This window comes from Sarcophilus harrisii, chromosome 2 (assembly GCF_902635505.1).
Source record: "Sarcophilus harrisii chromosome 2, mSarHar1.11, whole genome shotgun sequence".
Taxonomy (NCBI): Eukaryota; Metazoa; Chordata; class Mammalia; order Dasyuromorphia; family Dasyuridae; genus Sarcophilus; species Sarcophilus harrisii.
The window spans coordinates 569768709-569788694 of NC_045427.1; the positions used below are offsets into that span (position 1 = coordinate 569768709).

Here is a 19986-nt window from a genome sequence, read left to right on the forward strand (position 1 = left end):
GATTTCTTTCCTTGGGATCCATGGATTCCCAAAGGACTTGGAAATAGATTTGAAGGAGATGATGAACTTGGATGGGGAAAAACATAATTTATTTTTCACTAAACTTTGGTTTCCTTTATAGTCCTATGTATTTCATTTTATGTATTTATTCTATGAAAGGGATCCACAGGCTTTATTAGAGAGGTCCACAACACATAAAACAGGCAAAAATCCCTTTTCTATGTGTTTCTACATCAGCTCAGGCATTGATATTGTCCAGCATTAAGTAGTGAAATATATAGAGAACTTAATTCCATATAATGATCCTCTAAAGTATGTCATTTTTCATTAATATCATTTAAAAGATTGAAAACCAGCCCCAATAAAATAATTATAAACTCTGGATGAAATGTGCCTCCATTGGAATATTGTGAACCCTTCTACAAAGTCATTCAATAGATCACCCAATTATAGCATAACCTTATTCACGAAAGAAGAACCAGAGATGACATTGATAGTAGTAGGACCTACAGATTTATTTTGACCCTGGAGTCAGGGATTCTAATCCTGTCTCAGGCTTTAGGCAAATAATTTAATTTCCTTGAACTTCAGATTTCTTTTCTGCAAAATTAGCTTAAACTAAATGGTTTCTGACCTCTAGACCTGGGACCCCACCCTCACCCATTTAAACCTCCCAACAGCCATGATGTGAAGTAGAAGCTATTATTAACCTCATTTTATATATATGAAAACTGAGGTAGAGAGAGACTGTTACTTGCCCAGGGTCATCCAACAATAAGTAAGCGTCAGAGGTAAGTTTTGAATCCAATCTTTCCTGATATCCAGTGCAATACTCTAAGCACAACCATATTTATGCTGTCCCTGCTTCAAATGCAGGTTGAATAGAATTAGGAATTCTTCTGCTACTTTTGTATTCTGGAGATTATGAAAAGAGAGAAAGGCTAGGAGAGACTGAGGCCCCAGACTTACATCACTCTGCAGTTTGTGGGCTCTCTGGGCATGTTTCAGGTTGAGTTGCTCTGGGTCACAGGTGTATTGGTGCAAGTGCTGCCTGTAGTTCACATCACTGGCCAACTTCTGGCTCTTCTTGGCATGGATGAAGCCAGGCTGGTCCATCCGGCTCTGGAACTGTGACCTACTCTGAATGAACTCCCTTTTGTACTCATTGTCGCTCTGGAGTTTCCCCACGGTAAGGAAGTGCTTTGTTCTTGGGTCATCGTTTACACTGCGGTACCCAATCTGAAGTCCCCGATCCCTCAGGAAGGCCTCTTTGTACCTGAACTGTAGAGAAGAAGGAGAGATCTCACAACTGGTTCTTAGGGACACACGTCTCCTTTGGTGACATCCTTATGCAACAGACTACTTCAGTGGATTCCCAACCACCATGGCACATGGAAGCAAGAGAGAGATGGAAAGAGATAGAAGCACAGATAGATATTCTGACAGATATATATACATATATATATAGAGAGAGGTTCATATTTGTATATCTCTATGTGTTTCTACATATCTGTATACATATGCATATACTGTGTGAGTAAATATATATCTCTATATATCTGTCTCTATATATCAGTATACATATCTATATACCTGGATGTCTCTCTCTACATATCTGTATATATATATATATACACATACATACATATACACATATAGAGAAATATAGAAATATAGATAGAAATAGATACACATATATGTATACCTATATATGTATAGATACATGAAAAGATCATGTATAGATCATCCACATAAATGTAGATAGAGATATAACAGAGAATAGACTGCTGGGCCTGAAGTCAAGGAGAACTAAGTTCAATTTTGATCTCTAATACTTACTAGCTGTGTGACCCCAAGCAAATCACTTAATTCTGTTTTGGGTAACCTCTGTTTAACTTGATTTCCTCAACTGCAAAATGGGGATGATCATACCACCTACCTTGCAGGGTAGTTGTGAGAACCAAATGAAATAATATTCATAAAAAGTGCTTATCACAGTGTCTGGTACATAGTAGGTGCTTAAAAATGCTTATTCCCTCTGCTATCTTTTCTATATTTGACTCCAAAAGGAAGAGATATGTGTCTTTTTTCACAATTGCCACTTTCTCCATCTAGATTTAAATGATCTAACCCAAGGAGTTCCCTTCTAAGGAGGCTTTTTTGGTAAAAAGTTCATGATTCAGATCCTTGTTAATTGGTTTTATGTATCATTTACCTTGAAGTATGTATTTTTTTTACTAGATTCCTTCTAAATTACTCATGGCTAAGGTCTAGAAATATACAACTAAGGGAGCAAATGGGAACTATTTTTCCTGAGTCCAGGCTATCCATTTCCAAATCACAATAAAGCTACATATTTGGGGATAGCAAATGAAGAGACAGACAGTATTGGACCATGGTTCCTTACATCACTGGCGATCTCTCGGGAGGCTCTGGCAGTCTGAAAAGGGATGGCATCCAATCTGAAGTCATAGCCAGCTGCTCGGATCTGTTCCCAAGAGTTCTTGTATGTTTTCTAAAGTTAGAAAATGTGGGAGAAAGAGAGAGAGAGAGAGAGAGAGAGAGAGAGAGAGAGAGAGAGAAGAGGGGAGGGGCAGGGGAGGAGAGGAGAAGAGAGGAAAGGAGAGGAGAGAAGAGGAGAGGAGAGGAGAAGAGAGGAGAGGAGAGGATAATAAGTTGTTTTAAGTATCACATAAATTTATTTCAAATACTAAATGCCTGCTTAGAGTTGTGGTTCCTTTAAACAGACAAGAGTGGTAATCAATACTTCATTCTGAAAATGTGCTCACTTTTGAATTCATTCATTCAGCAAATATTCATTGAACAGCCACTCTGTGGAAAACCTTTTGAAGTTCTCCTTGATACTCTGTCAAATTTTGAAATCAGCATTTTAACATAATGTTTTATATGTACATATTATTCCACAGTTATTAAAGTCTTTTACATTTGACCCATAAAAAGCTCTGTTGTGAGATGTCAAAATATTCTCCTCTTTTTACAGATAAGCAAAATTAAGACTCAGAGACGTGAATCGATTTTCCCACAGACACAGAGCTAAAGTTGCAGTTGGAATTAGAATCCATGTTTCCTGGCTCTTAGTTTGGCTTCTACCACCTAAAACACCTCTCCATTTTGTCTTTTGACAGTTTCCTGGGCATTTGAACATTAGAATGAAAATTTTCAAGGGGAAAAACTGACTCTTCAAACCTTTCCAAAATCTTGGTTCTAATATCCCAGCATATGTATTTTCATTAGCTCTTCTGGCTTTATGGAAACCTATTCAGCCTGCCTTTGATGTCATACAATACATTTTTGTTCTGAGGTGCCCTAAATCTAGTTTCCACCCCTGGTGCCAACATCTAGGCAAGAGCCTTCACTTGCATTTAATATACTGTCAAAAACCCTGGTTGAGTATGTGCCCCATGCATTTAATATCTTCCTCTATCAGTGTCCCCTTTCATTCTTTCCCTTTCAAGTTGTACTTACACACCCCCCAGGTATTTGTAATCATTTTCTTCAGGAGGTCTTCAGGTAGAGCTCCACATCACCAATATAAGCATCAAACTCTTCAGAGCCTTCATTTGTTAAAGAGTTTTTTTCTCTCCCAAAAAATAACTGAGGAGCTCCATGAAAGGTGTCTCATGGAGATCTCAGTGGATAGCTGTCCTTTATCCATCCACAGAGAAGGGAGGCAGCAGGAGACAGTTGTTAGACCATCAGCCTAGCAGATTGAAAAGCTATGTCCTCAGCCCAGCTCTGTTGATAAGTGCTCTGTAAGTCAGGTAGGGCAGGTCACTGGTCTAGGTGGGCTGGCAAAGATGGAGATGGGGGGCTTTAGTTTTACCCCCTAAAAATGAGGTTCCCGCAAGTGGCTTCTATTTTACCAGAGGGGCTTAAAACATTGCATCGAGAAAGGGGGAAAAGTATTCTCATTATGTACCATCCCTTAGACTTTAGGTGGGTCAATGTTTTTTGAGATGACCAAACTAGTTCAAGACTAATCTGTATCGTTATGGCCACTGTCATCGATACCATCGACCAACATTTATTTAGCATCTACTGAGTGACAAAGAGTGCTAGGCAATGGGGATATAATTATATAAATTAGGGGGATTGTGCCCCAGTTGGCTATGCATATGAAAAGGTAAAATGTTTGAATGAGCTGTGCTACAGTCCAGGGGAGGGGTCAGGGGTCCACAAGATTTAGGAGAATGACCAATATTCTCCATTGTACCTCCTTTTCAGATAGTCTGATGAAGGAGGCTCTTGAAAAAAAATGGAGACAAAATTATTTTTACTTTGCTGAACCTGAAAACTCTTTACTACCATGACATTATAGAGAAAACATTGGTGAAATAAAGTTCTAGATGTGGAGTCAGGAAGAACTGAGTTCAAATACTACCCGTTTATTAGCTGAATGACCTCAGGGGAGTTGTACAGTATCTCTTTGTCTCAGTTTCCTCACCTGGATGGAAAGTGCAGACTAAAACACTCACAGTATATATTTCATAGGGTTGTCATGATAACAGATAAGAATGTGAGTGAAACAACTTGTAGAATCATGGAGGGAACACCATGGAGATGTCAACTGCTATTAATATACACTGAGCCCAGCTGTATTAGAGTAGACAGAACTGAAGAGATCACTTAGTCCTCACTTTACAGATGGAGAAACTGAGTTCTAGAGAGAAGTGACTTTGCCACAGAAATGACACAAGGACTCCTCAAACACATTTAACATGTCAGCTCTTTGCGGAGGTGAAATATGTGCATATGAGTCCATTTCAGATTAGCCCTAGAGATCCCACCCTCGGTATAAAACTCCAGGTTTCCATATTTCCGATCTTTCCCATACCCTGGACTTTTTCTTTAGTTAATTTTAAAATTTTAATTAAAGACCTCCATAAATACCTGTATAGTTAAAGAAGGTCCAACTATGCTTGCTCCAAATGGGAATCCAGACTTCACCCATTTTCTCCCTCCCTGGCACCCATTCCCCCAGGGTAACTTCCCTCTGTATATTATTTGCTATATTGTAATAATTTCCTGCCTCCTTCTCCTTTTTTTTTTTTTAAATCTGTTGAGGTTTTTGCCTTGCCACTGGGAGTCTTTACATTGTGCGGGTCCTTTGATGGGAACCCTGGGCGCCCTTCTTCTTGATCACAGTGTGCTCAGTTTTGTCCTCATCCTCACACATTAAAGCCATTTGATTTTTAGTTATTTCTGCTGCCTTACAAATATCAATGGCTTTCTTTGCCCAGGAAGGTCAGTTTCCCTCTACAGTCTTCCGTGTACTGCGCTTGATCCAATTGTACACACCCCACATGCCCTCCCCCAAAAAGTACTCTTTCATAAGAGGTTCACGAGTTCTCCATAGCCACATATCCCAGCTGGCAATTTCAGTTCACCTCCTCTGATGATTGGTAGCGGTCGCTGGAGGCGAATGTTCAAGATCCTGTGCGGGCCTCCCCTTCTTAAGAATTCCCTGCAAAGGGCTGCCTATTTTATCCCGGTTTCCAAACCTGCCACGAACAGGTGACGAGAAGTCTCCAATGAAGGCAACTTCCCACATTTCAGGGAGATTAACGAGGGATGCTTTTGCCCAAATTGCCAAAGAAAAGGACTCTTTGACCCAGAGGGAGATAGGCCCACCTAAGCTGCTATTCTAAAATTATCCTTCTCGTTCCCATCAAAAGCTTCAAATAATAATAATAACTTATATTTATAAAGCACAATTCATTGCAAAGGATCCTACGGTGCTTTACAAACTCCACAAACTGATACACACATAAAATAGAAGAAGCATCTTGCCATCCTCTGAGAAGTAGCCACCTCCGGGGTGAAAAGTGACAGCTGCTTAACCACACGGAGCCACAGGACACAATAGGAAGGACAGGGAGGGAAGAATGGCTGAACTCTGGGTGGCCCATTGCTACCCCATTTGGACACACTCAGACCATGTTATTCTGATCTGACAGGTTTCTTTTGATTCATCAGCCTCACTACCTGTTATCACAGGATCACAGCCCCTGAGGACAAGCTGCCACCTATTCACTTAGAATCAGTAACTTCAAATCCTTCCTGGTAGCAGGGCAGCCTTTGCTATGGCTTAAAAACAAGATTCCTCCATTATGCACTCACAGTGCATATATCTAAGGGAAAGAAAAAGGGATTTTGGCCACAGGCAGGGGAAATGTGGACTCATATTCACTCATTCATTCATTCATCCATTCATCCATTCAACAAGTATTCATTACAGTCCTACTAGGTGCAATTACAAAGTAATTTCATGGTTAAAAGAATAACTCAGATACCAACACTTTTTCTAAAGTAAGGGACCTTAACCATGTTTTTGTGTCATGGACCCCACTGGCAGTCTGGTGAAGTCTATCAGGCAAACCCTCTTCAGAACAACATTTTTAAAAGCATAAAACAAAATACATGTGGCTACAAAAACAGTTCATTAATTTGAAATACAGTTGTCAAATATATATATATATATATATATATATATACATATATATATATTTAAAAGTTCACAGATCCCAGTTTAAATATCCCCAGTCTAAGACTAAACCTTTGTAATGACTATGAAGCTATATGATAAGGATATAATTTTTTCCTATTCAAGTTCATAGAACTCCTGAAATCTATTTAAAGACTCTTTGGGGATCCATAGATGCAAAGTAAGAATTCTTATTCTAGCAAAAAGTAGATTTATTTTAAAGTTGCTAAACTTTAGCAAGATGGCTAGAAGGCCAGGCTTGGAGTCAGAAAGATCCATCTCTCTAAGTTCAAATCTGACCTCAGACACTTACTAGCTGTCACACTGGTCAAGTCACTTAACCCTATTTGTCTCAGTTTCCTCATCTGTAAAAATGGATCAGAGAAGGAAATGTCAAATCATCCCAGTGTCTTTGCCAAGAAAACCCCTATTAGACTCATGAAGAGTTGGTCATGATTGAACAACAAAACAAAACACTTTATTGAGATGCAAAAGTATCACCTCATCAACAAAGTTAAAAATCTACAGAACAGGAAAAAAATGTTCTGAATAATAAATGAAGACAACATCTATAATTAGTAAAAAGGCTACTTGAAGCTGATCCTGGACAAACATAAACATAACAGTGATGGCTTTGAAGCCAAACATAAAATTATAGAATGTTAGAACTAGAAGAGAAGGCCCAACCCTTTTACTTTACAAAGAGGGAAACTGAGGTCCAAGAAAAAAGAAATGAATAATTGGCAAGGAACAGAATATGGATCTTCTGATTTCTGGTTCAGGGCTCTTTCCACTAAGCTGTCCTGCTCCTTTTCATTTCTGTTTGGGTTTTTTTCCCCAAAAATCCATAAAACCTAGTTTTTATAAATAATAGCCAACATAATAATTGCTAGTACTTATATAGAACTTTAAGGTTTTGCAAATCACCTTACATGTGTAAACTCATTTGATCACTGAAACAACAGAAAGAGAGAAGGGGAAGAATGTATTTATTCACTCACGTCACTAAGATGAAGAGCATTCAAACGGGCTCGGATGAAATCTGGGTGATCAGGGAGGAAGGTATATCTGTGCATTGATTCTGAGTCCCCAGCTCTGTAGAGACGCTGTCAAGGCAAAACAGGTTCCCGTTTAAATATTGATTATAGCTTGTGGTGCTACATGTCCAGAGAATTCAGAACATCATAGACATAGTCATAGGAAAATCATTATAACTATATATATATATTTTTTCTTTGCAAGTTTTGGAGCTTTTAATAATGTCTCCATCATGATGGCTACTCAATTATTTTCCTCAGATAGTTATATAGAAAAATGCATAGGCAAACAGGGCAGATTTCAGACAGATTCCATTTAAAGGTATATTTCATCTAGTGTTTTAATACTATCAGTCTATTAAAAAATGAAATAACCTAAAGCACCGACTAACTGACTGACACATACCTATCTGTAATATCATTATGGATCAATGTCTCATCTACATTTTATAGTCTTAAAAGATTTCCTGGGAAAAATTGAGAAAATAAATGACCTGCTCACAGTCACTCAAATTATTTGGGATAGTCATTACTCGATCCCACATCTTTCTGACTCCATACCTAGCCCTCCATGTATTATATTCTGCTGCCTCTCAACCATGTGTGAACATGGATTTAAATAGTTGAAGATAAATATAAAATTTAAAGATAAGAATATTTTATCTGAAAGGATTCAACATCCTTATGATGAGAAAATAGAAAGCCTCAGCTCTAAGCCCTTCTCAAATCCAAAGGCAGATTTTAATGATATGTAACAGGGGTTCAACTGGGTGGTGAAGTAGATAGAGCTCTGGCCCTGGAGTCAAGAGAAGCAGTTCAAATTTGGTCTCAAATACCTAACATATACTAATGTGATCTTGGATAAGTCACTTAACCCTGATTGCCTCGCAAAACAAACAAATAAAAGTGCCCAAATTATATGTAACAGGAAAACCAAAGTGGCTTTGTCCTTGGCCCTAAATTTTACATCTTTTCCAATGTTTGTAATATTTTTCTGCTTCTGGCTCAACTCATTGAGTACAGGTCAATTAGAAATTAAGGAGAAACCAGAGATGGGGGAGATAGATAGATAGAAAGAAACAGAGAGAAGGGGGGAGAGAAGGAGAGAAGAAGAGAGGGAGAGAGAGAAAGAGAGAGAGAGAGAGAGAGAGAGAGAGAGAGAGAGAGAGGAGAGAGGGAGAGGATAGAGGAGACAGAGAGAGACAGAGAGAGAGAGACAAAGAGACACAGAGACAGAAAGAGAGAGAGAGAGAGAGAGAGAGAGAGAGAGAGAGAGAGAGAGAAGGAGACAGAGACACAGAGACAGAGAGAATGAGGAAAAGAATAAGACCAAAAAGGCTGTAGGTAATGTACAGAATGTACTGAAAGTAGAGAGAGACACATTTAACTTTTCTGTTCTTTGTCTCCAGTTGAGTTAAATTAAACTTTTATCTCCACTGGACTCCACTGAAAATTAAGGTGTGTTTGAAATGAATGTAGCAGAGAGCCATCTATCAGGAGTGGCTGAGATCAGGTATAACATCAAACCTACATCATTGCACTGCAGGTAGCTATTCTTGGCATGGACTAGGTCTGGGGAGTCAACCACTGTCGTGAACTTGATACTGTCCGGCTTTTGACGATATTTAGCCTGCAAGGAATAAAAACAAAAATTCTCATGAAATAGGAGTTCGAATTTTTGAATGCACTATTACTACAACCAATCCAGAATTGTAATATATCGATAACACTTATTTGGAAAATTCTCCCTTATTATGAGCAATAGCATCAAGCATAGCTTGGGAGTGAAGAGGTACAGGATGTTTCTATGTAACAAGAAATACCTTTGATACATTTAAGCCTTTTGAAGATGGGTACTATAGGTATTAAAGTACATACTGCCCTAGTATCCAATACTAATGAACTCACCATTTAATAGAATTCAGTATAAAATCAATTATATCTATTCATATTCTGTCCCAGAAGGATTTAGTTTATAAATTCAACTATATAATATTACCCATTCATGGGATTGTCCCCCAAGAACAATAGTAAGATCCTGGGACATTGTGATTATTCCATTTGGATAAATATAATTTTTTTCACATTCTCCTATTTTCATAGTGTTTATGGAATAAACACTGTGGATGACATTATAACTTTTTTCTCAACTCCATAATATATGTTTAAACATATGGAATAAGTCAAGTCTAAATATATGGAGTGAATCATTAGCTCAGCTTGTTGATGAGCCTAGAAGTCCTTCAAAATGGCATAATTTAGAAAATATTTTCAGAATGGGAGGATGATACATTCTACATTCTGGTCAAATTTCATTACTGAAAGGAATGTTGACATTCTATTCCTGTCCTTGTGACTTTGAAGACTTTCTCTAATGTTTGCAATGTTCTCTGTCCCCTTTCTCCCCACCCCAGCCCCCTATACCAAAGCATCCTAAACAATTCCTACAGATGTGCCCAGCCATGAAAGATTTATCAGTACCTCACTGATGAGTTCACCAGCCTTCTTTACATTTTCTATCTGCGGGGATCTCAGCGTCAGCCAGCCCAGGCCCTTCATGTAGTTCAGGTCTGATTTATAGCGTGACTGCAGGAAGGAAATTTTTGGCTTTTTATTGGTATAACATCTATGACTATTAAGACTTTCAAAAGGTCCTTGATTTGTAATAATACTTGCAGTAATGATTCCTAATAACATTCAGACTCTCCCTTCTCTCTGTTCATTCATGTCATCAAGTTGAACTATTTGGCTGAGTATATTCTCATAGAAATTAACAGAAACTTGCTCAGGATAGAATAAGACACTCTATCATGACTGATTTAGAGCAATAGATATGAATGACCTATTCAGGATTACATGGCTAGTAAGTGTCTGAGGTCAGACTTGAACTCTTGAACATGAAGCCCAGCTCTCTATCCATTGTATTACTTAACTGCCTACCACTTGCCTTAGAAAGGCAATGTTGTACCTCACTGTCACTACTCTGAGCTCCACATTAAAAATAAATAAAATTCAGGTATTAAGTGCAAATCAATTTCTCTGTGTCTCAATTATCCAAAGTCTAAAAATGGCTATCAAAACAATCTTTTTCTACTCTGAGATCAACAATTGCCACATTTTATATATAATGAAAATGAAGCACCACTGACATGTCCAAGATCACAATATAAGGTAGTCCTCTAACTCCTAGTTAAATTGTGATTTGTAATGCCATATGGGATCGTGTAACTGAATGTGGGGATTGTGAAATTATGATTTATTATCAGGAAATGTTTGATTTGTATACTTATTTAATATACCTTGATATCCAGGGTCACATAACAATTTCTCAGGCAAAAAGGGATCACAAATGGAAAAAAGTTTAAGAAGACCTGCTCTAATTCAGGTTCTCTAATTTCCAAACCAGCGTTTTGAGTTTCCCCCTCCCCCCACTGTATTACTAGAAATCTCTAGTTTCCTTCAAAACTCAGCTCTTGTCCACATGAAACCCTTCTTGATCCCCCTCTAGCTACTTGTGTAGTTGGTAATGCAGTGGATAGAGCACTGGGCTTGGAATCAGGAAGATCTTCATGAGTTCAAATCCAACCTCAGACACTTACTAGCTGTGTGATCATAGGCAAGTCACTTAACTTTGTCTGCCTCCCTTAACCTCTGTTTGCTCAGTTTCTTTACTTGTAAAACGAATGAAGTATAATAACACCAATCTTTTAGGGTTATTTTGAGAATAAAATAAGAAAATATTTGTAAAAAGTGCTTAGCATATACCTGGCACATAGTAGGGGCCATTTAAATGCTTATTCTTTTCTCCTCCTTATCCTTGAAATGATAGATTGGCAACCCCTAGTCTGGATGGTCTCTGTGGTCCTTCCCTGTGAGACTTTAAGGTAGACACAATTCTCATTCTTTCAGGTATCTTAACATAATTATTGGATTTTCCAAAACCATGGGATTTTATATCAATTCATTTAGTGTGTATATATCTCATTTATTATGTATATCTTGATAGACTGCAAGCTTATCTCCTTATTATGTATATCCTAATCAAACATAAGCTACTTGAAGGCAGGTGCAGTTTCATGTTATCTTTCTATCTCCAGGGCTTAATGTGGTGTTTTAAGATATTTAGGAAATGCATGTTCACTGATTGACTGATTAATTGATAAAGTATATTGTTTTATTTAGTGCTCTTGGGGCAGAAAGTATCACCTTGATATAAAATGCAATGACTTTGGAAAATCCAATAGTGATGTTAAGACACCTGAGAGAATGAGAATTGCATCCACCTAAAGACCCACAGGGAAGGAATGTAGAGACCCTCTAGACCAGGGATCACCAATCTATGTCCCGCCGACTATAATTCCACAAATCTTTGGAAAAACAGGCCGATAGTTCAGATTTGACCCATGGACCCCAATTTGACAACCCTGATCTAGGTCAACTCCTTATTTTATGGATGAGAAAACTGAAACTCAGAAATAGGAGTGATTAGTTCAAGGTCACTCAAGCAGAAAAAGAGGGGAATATGAATTTCCACCTTCTGGTTCCAAAATCAAGTGCTCTTTACCACCCTGCCTCTTCTTAACTCAGGCCACTTTAATTTGTCCATGACTCAGTTTACCCATGCTTCTCTTGCAAAGCTGGGCTGAATCTCAGATTTTTTTTTTTCTTAGTCTTTTCTCACGACCTGCAGAATTATAGCTATCTCAAAGAGGAGAATGTTGTCTCTATATACTCCTGGGAAAAACAATCAGGGCCATTTGGAAACAGTAAATGTGATGAAAGATACGCCAGAAGTGCAGGATATTATTATTCCTACCACATGCCCCTTGCCCCAGAATGGAGATAAGTTAAGTCCCCTATGTCCTTCCTATCTTGATATTCCTAGAATCACCTACTATAGACGTGGTCTCAGCAAATGATCTTTATGGAAATTAGGTTTTTGTAGAGGGAAAAAAATGAAACCTATAAGGAAATCTAAATTTTGGATCTAAACGAAGCTGATGGCATCCCTTTAATTTAGATAGAAGCTCTGCCATAATGAAAAATGTCACTCCTGAAATCAGGCTTTCTAGCGTGCTCGCTCCTTTCATTTCAGGGTTTACAGCGTTCCTCACAGTTAGCCACAAAGAAGCCTTCTTTCTGATCTACTGTCTAGTGGTTAATGTCCCTGTGCAAATTCTACTTTGCTACCAAACTGGTTAAGAGAGACATCTAAGGTCTCCCTTAACTCAGGTTCAGGAGCGGGTTTCTATGCCCCATGCCAGTAGCTTGCTTTTTATATTGGGATCTTTCAGTCTATACTGGCAACGCTTTTGCCTTCCACTCTGATAAAGAACAGAGGAAATTGGATAAATTTCTAAGTTAGAGAGAATAATCCAACAGGGATTCTTCACAGCCGGGTATTGCTCCTTTCATAAAAGACATGAAGTGGGGAAAGCTCTTTCAACTCTCCTTTTGTTGAGCTGAACAGTACGATTGCAGGTAAGTAAGAAAGCAAGATGCAGGCTCCCTAATGCTTTGATTGTGCCTCAGACTCGCTCATAAATGGATGGGCTATTGATATTTCGTCTCCCAGTCCAGCTTCAACTATTCAGACAGAAGCTAATAACAACATGCCAGCATCAGGCTTCATAATAAAAAATGGGAGGGGGAGAGGAGTAACAAGAAATCAACTTCCCCAAGATGGTTTCTAAGCACAATTCTGAAGCACTTCTTTTTTTTTTTTTTTTTTTTTTTTTTTTTTTGGAAGCACTGAACTTAGTTTCCATATGCTACCCAGAACTGCAGGCAAGAACTGACCATTCTATCCTCCCCAATTATTATTATTGTTGTTAGTTATTATAATAGAAACTGGCTTCAGATTCACACATATCATTCTTTAGAGACTCTAAAGTCCTGTGTGTCCCACCTCTCCTTAATAGCCCCATAACTTCAAATGCACAAATGCATAAGTGAACTATGACTTTTAGTTCCTGGGTATGGTGGGGCAGAAAAATGCAGACAACTGTGTCTGGAGAACAGTGGAGAACAGAGACATCTGTGTCCTACAGAGGCGGGACTACTTTGAAGATTCTGTCTCTAAACCTTCCTTAGTGACTTATTGACAAGAAGGCGTCTAAGATTCTGACCAAAGATGCTATTGACACAAGCATCCTGAAGCAGCATATGATGAAAAAGGCATTGAGAACTCTAGATTCTGTTTCAAGCACTCCTTAGAGGCAACCCACATAAGCTCTGTGACTCTGAGCAAAACATTCCATGTCTCTGGATTCCATTTTCTTCATTTGGAAGTGAACTTGTTAAACTAAGTAATCTAATAGCCTGATTGGGAACTATCTCTACCAACTGTAGATGAACTATCCTTAGATAATTCTTGGGGAGTTTTCTGAGGCATATTGAGGTTTAAATTGAGTTTTCTAGTGTCATATAGTTGTTAAACATCAGAGGTACAGTTTGAACATATGTTTTCTAAATTTCAAACTTAAAAATTTATCCAATATGAAATATTGCTTGTAGAAGAATCTTTCTAGCTCCATATATATAATGCACATATAATATATACATACATATATGTAAGATATGTATAACTACCTATAGATATAGATCAATCTATATCTATGCCTATTGATTTTTATTCTCTTCATCTCTATATATTATATATACATATGTATACACACATACACACATGAGTATGTGAAACTGTAATAAACAACCTAGAAAAGAAAGATGAGGGGATAGTATAAATAAATGTTAAGTAAATCGTTGTTAAAAAAAAAAAAAAGTATTATGGAGGAAGGGTGAGGAAGAAGGAAAAGAAGGAAAAAGGAGAGAGAGAGAGAGAGAGAGAGAGAAGGAGGGAGGGAGGGACGAGGAAGGAAAGGAAGGAAGAAGGAAGGAAGGAAGGAAGGAAGGAAGGAAGGAAGGAAGGAAGGAAGGAAGGAAAGAAGGAAGGAAGGAAAGAAGGAAGGAAGGAAAGAAAGAAGGAAGGAATGAAGGAAGGAAAGAAGGAAGGAAGGAAGGAAGGAAGGAAGGAAGGAAGGAAGGAAGGAAGGAAGGAAGGAAGGAAGGAAATGAAGGGAGGAAGGAAGAGAAGGGTAAAGAAACTTTACCTCACTCTGTAGTGCATGAGCTTTCTTGGCCCAATATAGCTTCAAGTCCTCAGGAAGTGCTGTAAAGTCATGGCATCTTGTCCTGTAATCATGCTCACTTGCCAGGGCCTGAGCCTTGCGGGCATGGACCAGGTTCACCATGTCCATGGGGAGGTGGTATTGAGTTTGGCTGCCAGGTGCCTCCTTCCTGTACTGCTGCTCACTTTGTAGCTTCCCCACGCGCAGGCAGTGCTGAAGTTTATGGTCGTCCAGAATGCTTCTGGCCCCAATCAGTTTCCCTCTCTCCTTCACAAAGTCATGTCTGTATTGACACTGAAGGAAAAGAAAATCAGACATTTGCATTTTATTTACTTAAATTCCAGTGTTTACTTTAAATCCTACAAAATCACATTTTTCTTTTTTATACAAGGGGGTGGTTATTATTGGGGTGAAAATCTCTGAACCAAAACAAAACCACCTTCTTCCATGAATCAAAGCACAGTTTTCTTCTGCCTGCCTGATCAGAAGCTGGATATTGAAACCAACAGAAAGGAACCCAACTTGACTACTTTTCCTGTGACCAAAAGGAATTTATCAAAAACTGCAAATGAGAAAGTTGTGTTTTATCCAGATGCTCTTGGCAAAGCTTTAAACCCCGCTAACAAGATCTTTGCATCTGAAGTCCTCTTTTCTATGATTTGTTTATGGGAAGGGAAAAAATCACCTTCATGTCCTGAAGCTATGGGTGGAATTGCAGTGTGCAAAGTAGAATTGCTAGTCCCTAAAACTAGGATAGAGATGGAAATAGATGAAAACTTGATGACTTGAATTGCTGTGATTTCCCTACCTGGTTCAGGGTTGGGGTTATAGGTGAAGAACATTTATTTCTCTAGCATTATGATTACAAATAAATCAGCCCAGCTTCCTCTGGAAGGTCTTTGACTGTATTTGGCTTCTGATTAGCAGAACCTTTTTTCCCTCCTACAAAGACTCTCATTCATAAGTAATATATTCTGCAAGTGACAGTCTTGTCTCACATGGTTATAGATTTGCTTTAATTCAGTAAAATTTGCCGTAGACATTGTTTTACATGAAGTTAACAGAAATTAGGTAAGATGGAAGGTCATATCATTCAACTCACATCACTCGCGATATCTCGGGAGGCCTTTGCAGTCTGGAAGGGGATGGCTTCCATTGTCAGCTTGTAGCCTTGAGCACACAGATTATTCCAAGACTCCTTGTATTTTGCCTAAAGTGGGAACACGTGTAGATTTTCTTCTTTTTCTTTTTTTTTTAAATACATGAATCAATGAACAAAGAAACATCCTCCCCCCCCCCAATTCTCATTTGTAGTTCCGTGTGCACGAATCAGTTTCTGACAAGCCACAGTTATTTTGTGTAGAACGTTTCATTAGCCTGCACGCTACCACCCCCTCCACATCTGTACTCAGAACATTTGTATAAAGAAAGACATGGTTAATGTGGACATTGAGAGCTTACACATTCTATTAAGTTTCTGGGCTTAACCCAACACGATCAAATTTGTGTCATTCTGAAAATTCAGGAATAAAAATCTTTGAATCACAACTAAATTTTAGTGAAAGATAAATTCTGACATCACTAAGACTTGTTACATACATCCCTATATTTATTTATTCGTTGTGAAGTTTTACTGTTTGTTCTCCCCTTTTCATCAGTCATTTCTGCATTTCACAGAATCTCAGAATTGAAAGGCACCAATCAGAGAAGTTTAACCTCTTAGCCTTACTGAGACAAAGCTAGACAATGACTACCCAGCTTTTGTTTAAAGACCAGTAGTAATATAACCCAGAGCTTCTTAGACTTTTTCCACTTGCAGCCCCTTTTTCCAAGAGAAATTTTAAAGTAACCCAAAGTATAAGGGTATATAAAATAGATATAAAATCAAGCACTTACTTATAATAAATTCTAATTTTGCAAAAAAAAAAAAAATAATAACATTTAGTTACAGGACCCCATATGGGATCATGAGCCACCATTTAAGAAGCTGAGATAAAAACCCATCTTCAACCCAGTGAGCCTTCCCCACAAGACATAACGGCTACAGCATTTGAAATACACAATATTCCACATTCATTGCCTCCCACCACTCCAAGGAAAGGAGAGAAGGGAATTTCATCATTTCTCATATTTGGCCATTACACTAACCCAGAGATATGTGCTTACCTCACTAAGGTTGGCTGCATTTATTTTTGCTCTGATAAATTCAGGAAGACCTAGGGTCATTGTATACTGGTGACTTGTATCTTTCCCTGCTGCTTTATAGAGGCGCTGAGATGGGGAAAAGAAATCATAAATACAGTCATCAAGACCTTTACAAACACCAAAGTATATTTCTGCTGGCGATACAAACAGTACAATGTACTTTCTAAAAGTCTATTCAAATCTTATAAGGATATAAATAGAAATTAAAAGGGGCTATGGAGCAAATGAGATGCTATTCCTATATGCCAAAATTAGTTTGCCAAAATGCATACATTTTCCATTTATTAAAATGTAAATAGTTTAGAATTTATGACTTTGAGTCATCAATTTATCATTTTTTTTGCTAGATTATATTTATTTCTTACAAAGGTTTTGTTTTTCAGTAGGGAGAAAGGTAGGAGGGAAAGAAAAGGAATTTTTGTTAATTAAAAAAAAATTCAATTAAAAAAGACATATTTCTTCATTTTTGTGGGATCATAGATTAAGAACTAGAAAGGATTTTAAAGATTATCTACTCCAATCTTCCTTTCTCCATTTTACAGATGAGAAAATTAAGACCCAAAGGTAAGGCCACACAAGTAATAACTAAGAGATATTAGATTTGATCTCAGATGTTCTGATTCCAAATTCAATGCATTGTCCATTGTTACTGATATTATGTTAAATCATTTATCAAAAGAAGAAAAGAATAGGAAAACTATAGCTTTTTGAGTAAGACAGTTGCTGATTTTCTTTCACTTAAAGGGCAAGCCAAGTCCTAAACCAATCAAGCGAATTGTCTATACATGCAATCAGGGACAAAAGTGCCATGCAACAAATAACAATGGGATTAGGGTGATGAAAGGAAAAGGAAAAAAAAGAAAAAGAAGCAGCAAAGTGCTGAAGAAAAGACATAATAAAATTGCCAAAGGGAACTATAGGATTTAGAGTTGGAAAATACCTTAAAGATCATTTAATCTACCCCCTCATTTTACAGATGAGAAAACTGAGACTTAGCAGGGAGTCCTGACTTACCCAAGATAACACAACTAATAAGGAGTACAGTTGGAATTCAAACTCTAATTCTCCAACTCCAAATCCAGTGAACCATAATCCACTACACCATACTGTCTCTAATTATGACTATCAGTGATGGTCATATCACTGACATTTGTCTAGTGTTTTACTGTATATAAAGCATTTAATAAAAAGCTAGCATTTATATAGCTCTTCAGGGTTTGCAAAATGCCTTGCATATGTTATCTCATTTGATTAGTATCACTGCCCTGGGAGATTTTGATGTTGTTCAGTTGTTTGTCATGTCCAACTTTTCCTGACCTCTTTTGAGGTTTTTCTTGGCAAAAAATACTGGAGTGGTTTTCTTTTTCCTTTCCCAGCTCATTTTACAGATGAGGAAACTGGGGGAGGATTAAGTGACTTTCCCAGGATCACAGAGCTGGTGAGTGTCTGAGGCTGGATTTGAACTTATGCCTCCCTCACTCCAAGACCAGCATTCTACCCACTGCACTGCCTAGCTGCCCATCTATATTTCACCAAGGAGAAAATGGACCCAGAGGAATAATCTGATTAAAGTCACATAGATAATAGAAGACACAACTGGAAATTGAACCTCAATCTTCTGCTCTTTCTACTGCAATGCAGCCACTTTAGATAATGATGATGATGATGATAATGATGATGATGATTTGTAAATTTCTAGTTTTGTATATCTCAAAGGTTATGCTGAAATCATTGTCAAGTGCTACATCTTTCTCTATCCCCCAACATTAATGATTAAAATGTTTGTAAATAGACCTTTCCAAGGTAAGATACTAATAGAGATTAGGTCATATGCTCCCTTTATTCTTGTCTTGAGCTTCTTTTTGTAAATATAGTTACCACTTGGTAGGAAAAATATACACACATACATATATATAATACACACACATTTAGCCAAATTCCAACTAATTCTAGAAACACCTAGCATCATGGACCAGAATTCTAAATCTAGAAATTATCCAAAACTGTTGTTGGTCTTCAGGTAAAAGTCCAATTTCCACATTAAAAATAAAGAGGACCACTCAGAGGTCTTTTAATAAATTGGGAAAATCATTATACTAGAAAGCAAAAGACCTTTAGAGTATCAAATGAGAAAATGTAAGCTTATCCAAGGTAATGAAATAACCCAGAAGTTATGCTATAATATGTTAAGTATTTTATAAAATTTAAGAGCTTTATAAATATCAGCTGGTCTTATCATTATTCTTAGAACGTGATTCTTTTCTTCCCAAACTTTTGTTGTTGTTTTTTCCCTTCCTTTTATCAGCACATGGCAATGTTAAAAGTCCACCCCTGATTTCAGTAGAGATTTTTTTTTACCTCATTAGTAATCTGATTGCTGAATTTTGCATGAAGGAGCCCTGGTGAGTCTGTCACAGCTGTGTACCTGAAGGACTGGGGCTGCTGGCGATATTTACTCTGAGTTCCCACAAAAGAGAGAGAAAGAAAGAAAGAAAGAAAGGCTCCATGAGGTGCTAGGTCAGAAGAAGGTCCAGTTTCTTGGTCTGACTCCTAATACTGGCCATAAAACTATGCTTGATAAGGATCAAGAGTCTCTCAGTCACTGAATCCAGTTCTCTCCTTAGACTCATGAACAATCTAGTGAATGTAGATCTCATTAGTAAGAGAAAACAAATGGAGGGAAAAATATAGGGTTAGACCAGATGCTGCTAAACATGAAAGAGAAGTTTACATTGTTCCTTCCCTGCAAATACCAAAGGAACACACAAATTAGAGGTTCAGATAGTACATTCGCTCAGAACCACTGTGCACAGAAATGTTTTAATATTTTAAATTTGTTATAGTTATTAACTATATAGTTATGTACATATCATGTATATATAATATATATACAAATATATGTGTATTTATATGTATAGTAAATAAAACAAATTAAAAAAATATATATATATATATAGTCCCTCATAATAATGCATAGTAGGCATAATAATGGGAAGCCATGGAAAAAACTATGAGTATATATAACATCTTATTCCCTTTGAACTCCCTGTGAACTTTTTGATTAATTCAAAGATTTATGAACTAATTGGTGAAGACAATCTCCCCTCTGTCA

The 19986-nt window shown here is 37.6% G+C and overlaps 1 protein-coding gene across 2 annotated transcripts in view; it reads right to left on the reverse strand.

The window, feature by feature from the left end:
* The window catches only part of NRAP (nebulin related anchoring protein), an 81740-nt gene that overhangs the window by 1852 nt on the left and 59902 nt on the right, over positions 1-19986 (reverse strand). For both annotated transcript variants that reach the window (XM_031955871.1, XM_012540998.3), the window contains exons 32-40: positions 19233-19331; positions 16836-16940; positions 15772-15879; positions 14652-14963; positions 10024-10128; positions 9074-9172; positions 7507-7611; positions 2408-2515; positions 970-1281 (exon numbers count right to left, since the gene is read on the reverse strand). In XM_031955871.1, coding sequence (XP_031811731.1) covers positions 970-1281; positions 2408-2515; positions 7507-7611; positions 9074-9172; positions 10024-10128; positions 14652-14963; positions 15772-15879; positions 16836-16940; positions 19233-19331 — 1353 coding nt within the window. The remainder of the gene's footprint in view (positions 1-969; positions 1282-2407; positions 2516-7506; positions 7612-9073; positions 9173-10023; positions 10129-14651; positions 14964-15771; positions 15880-16835; positions 16941-19232; positions 19332-19986) is intronic.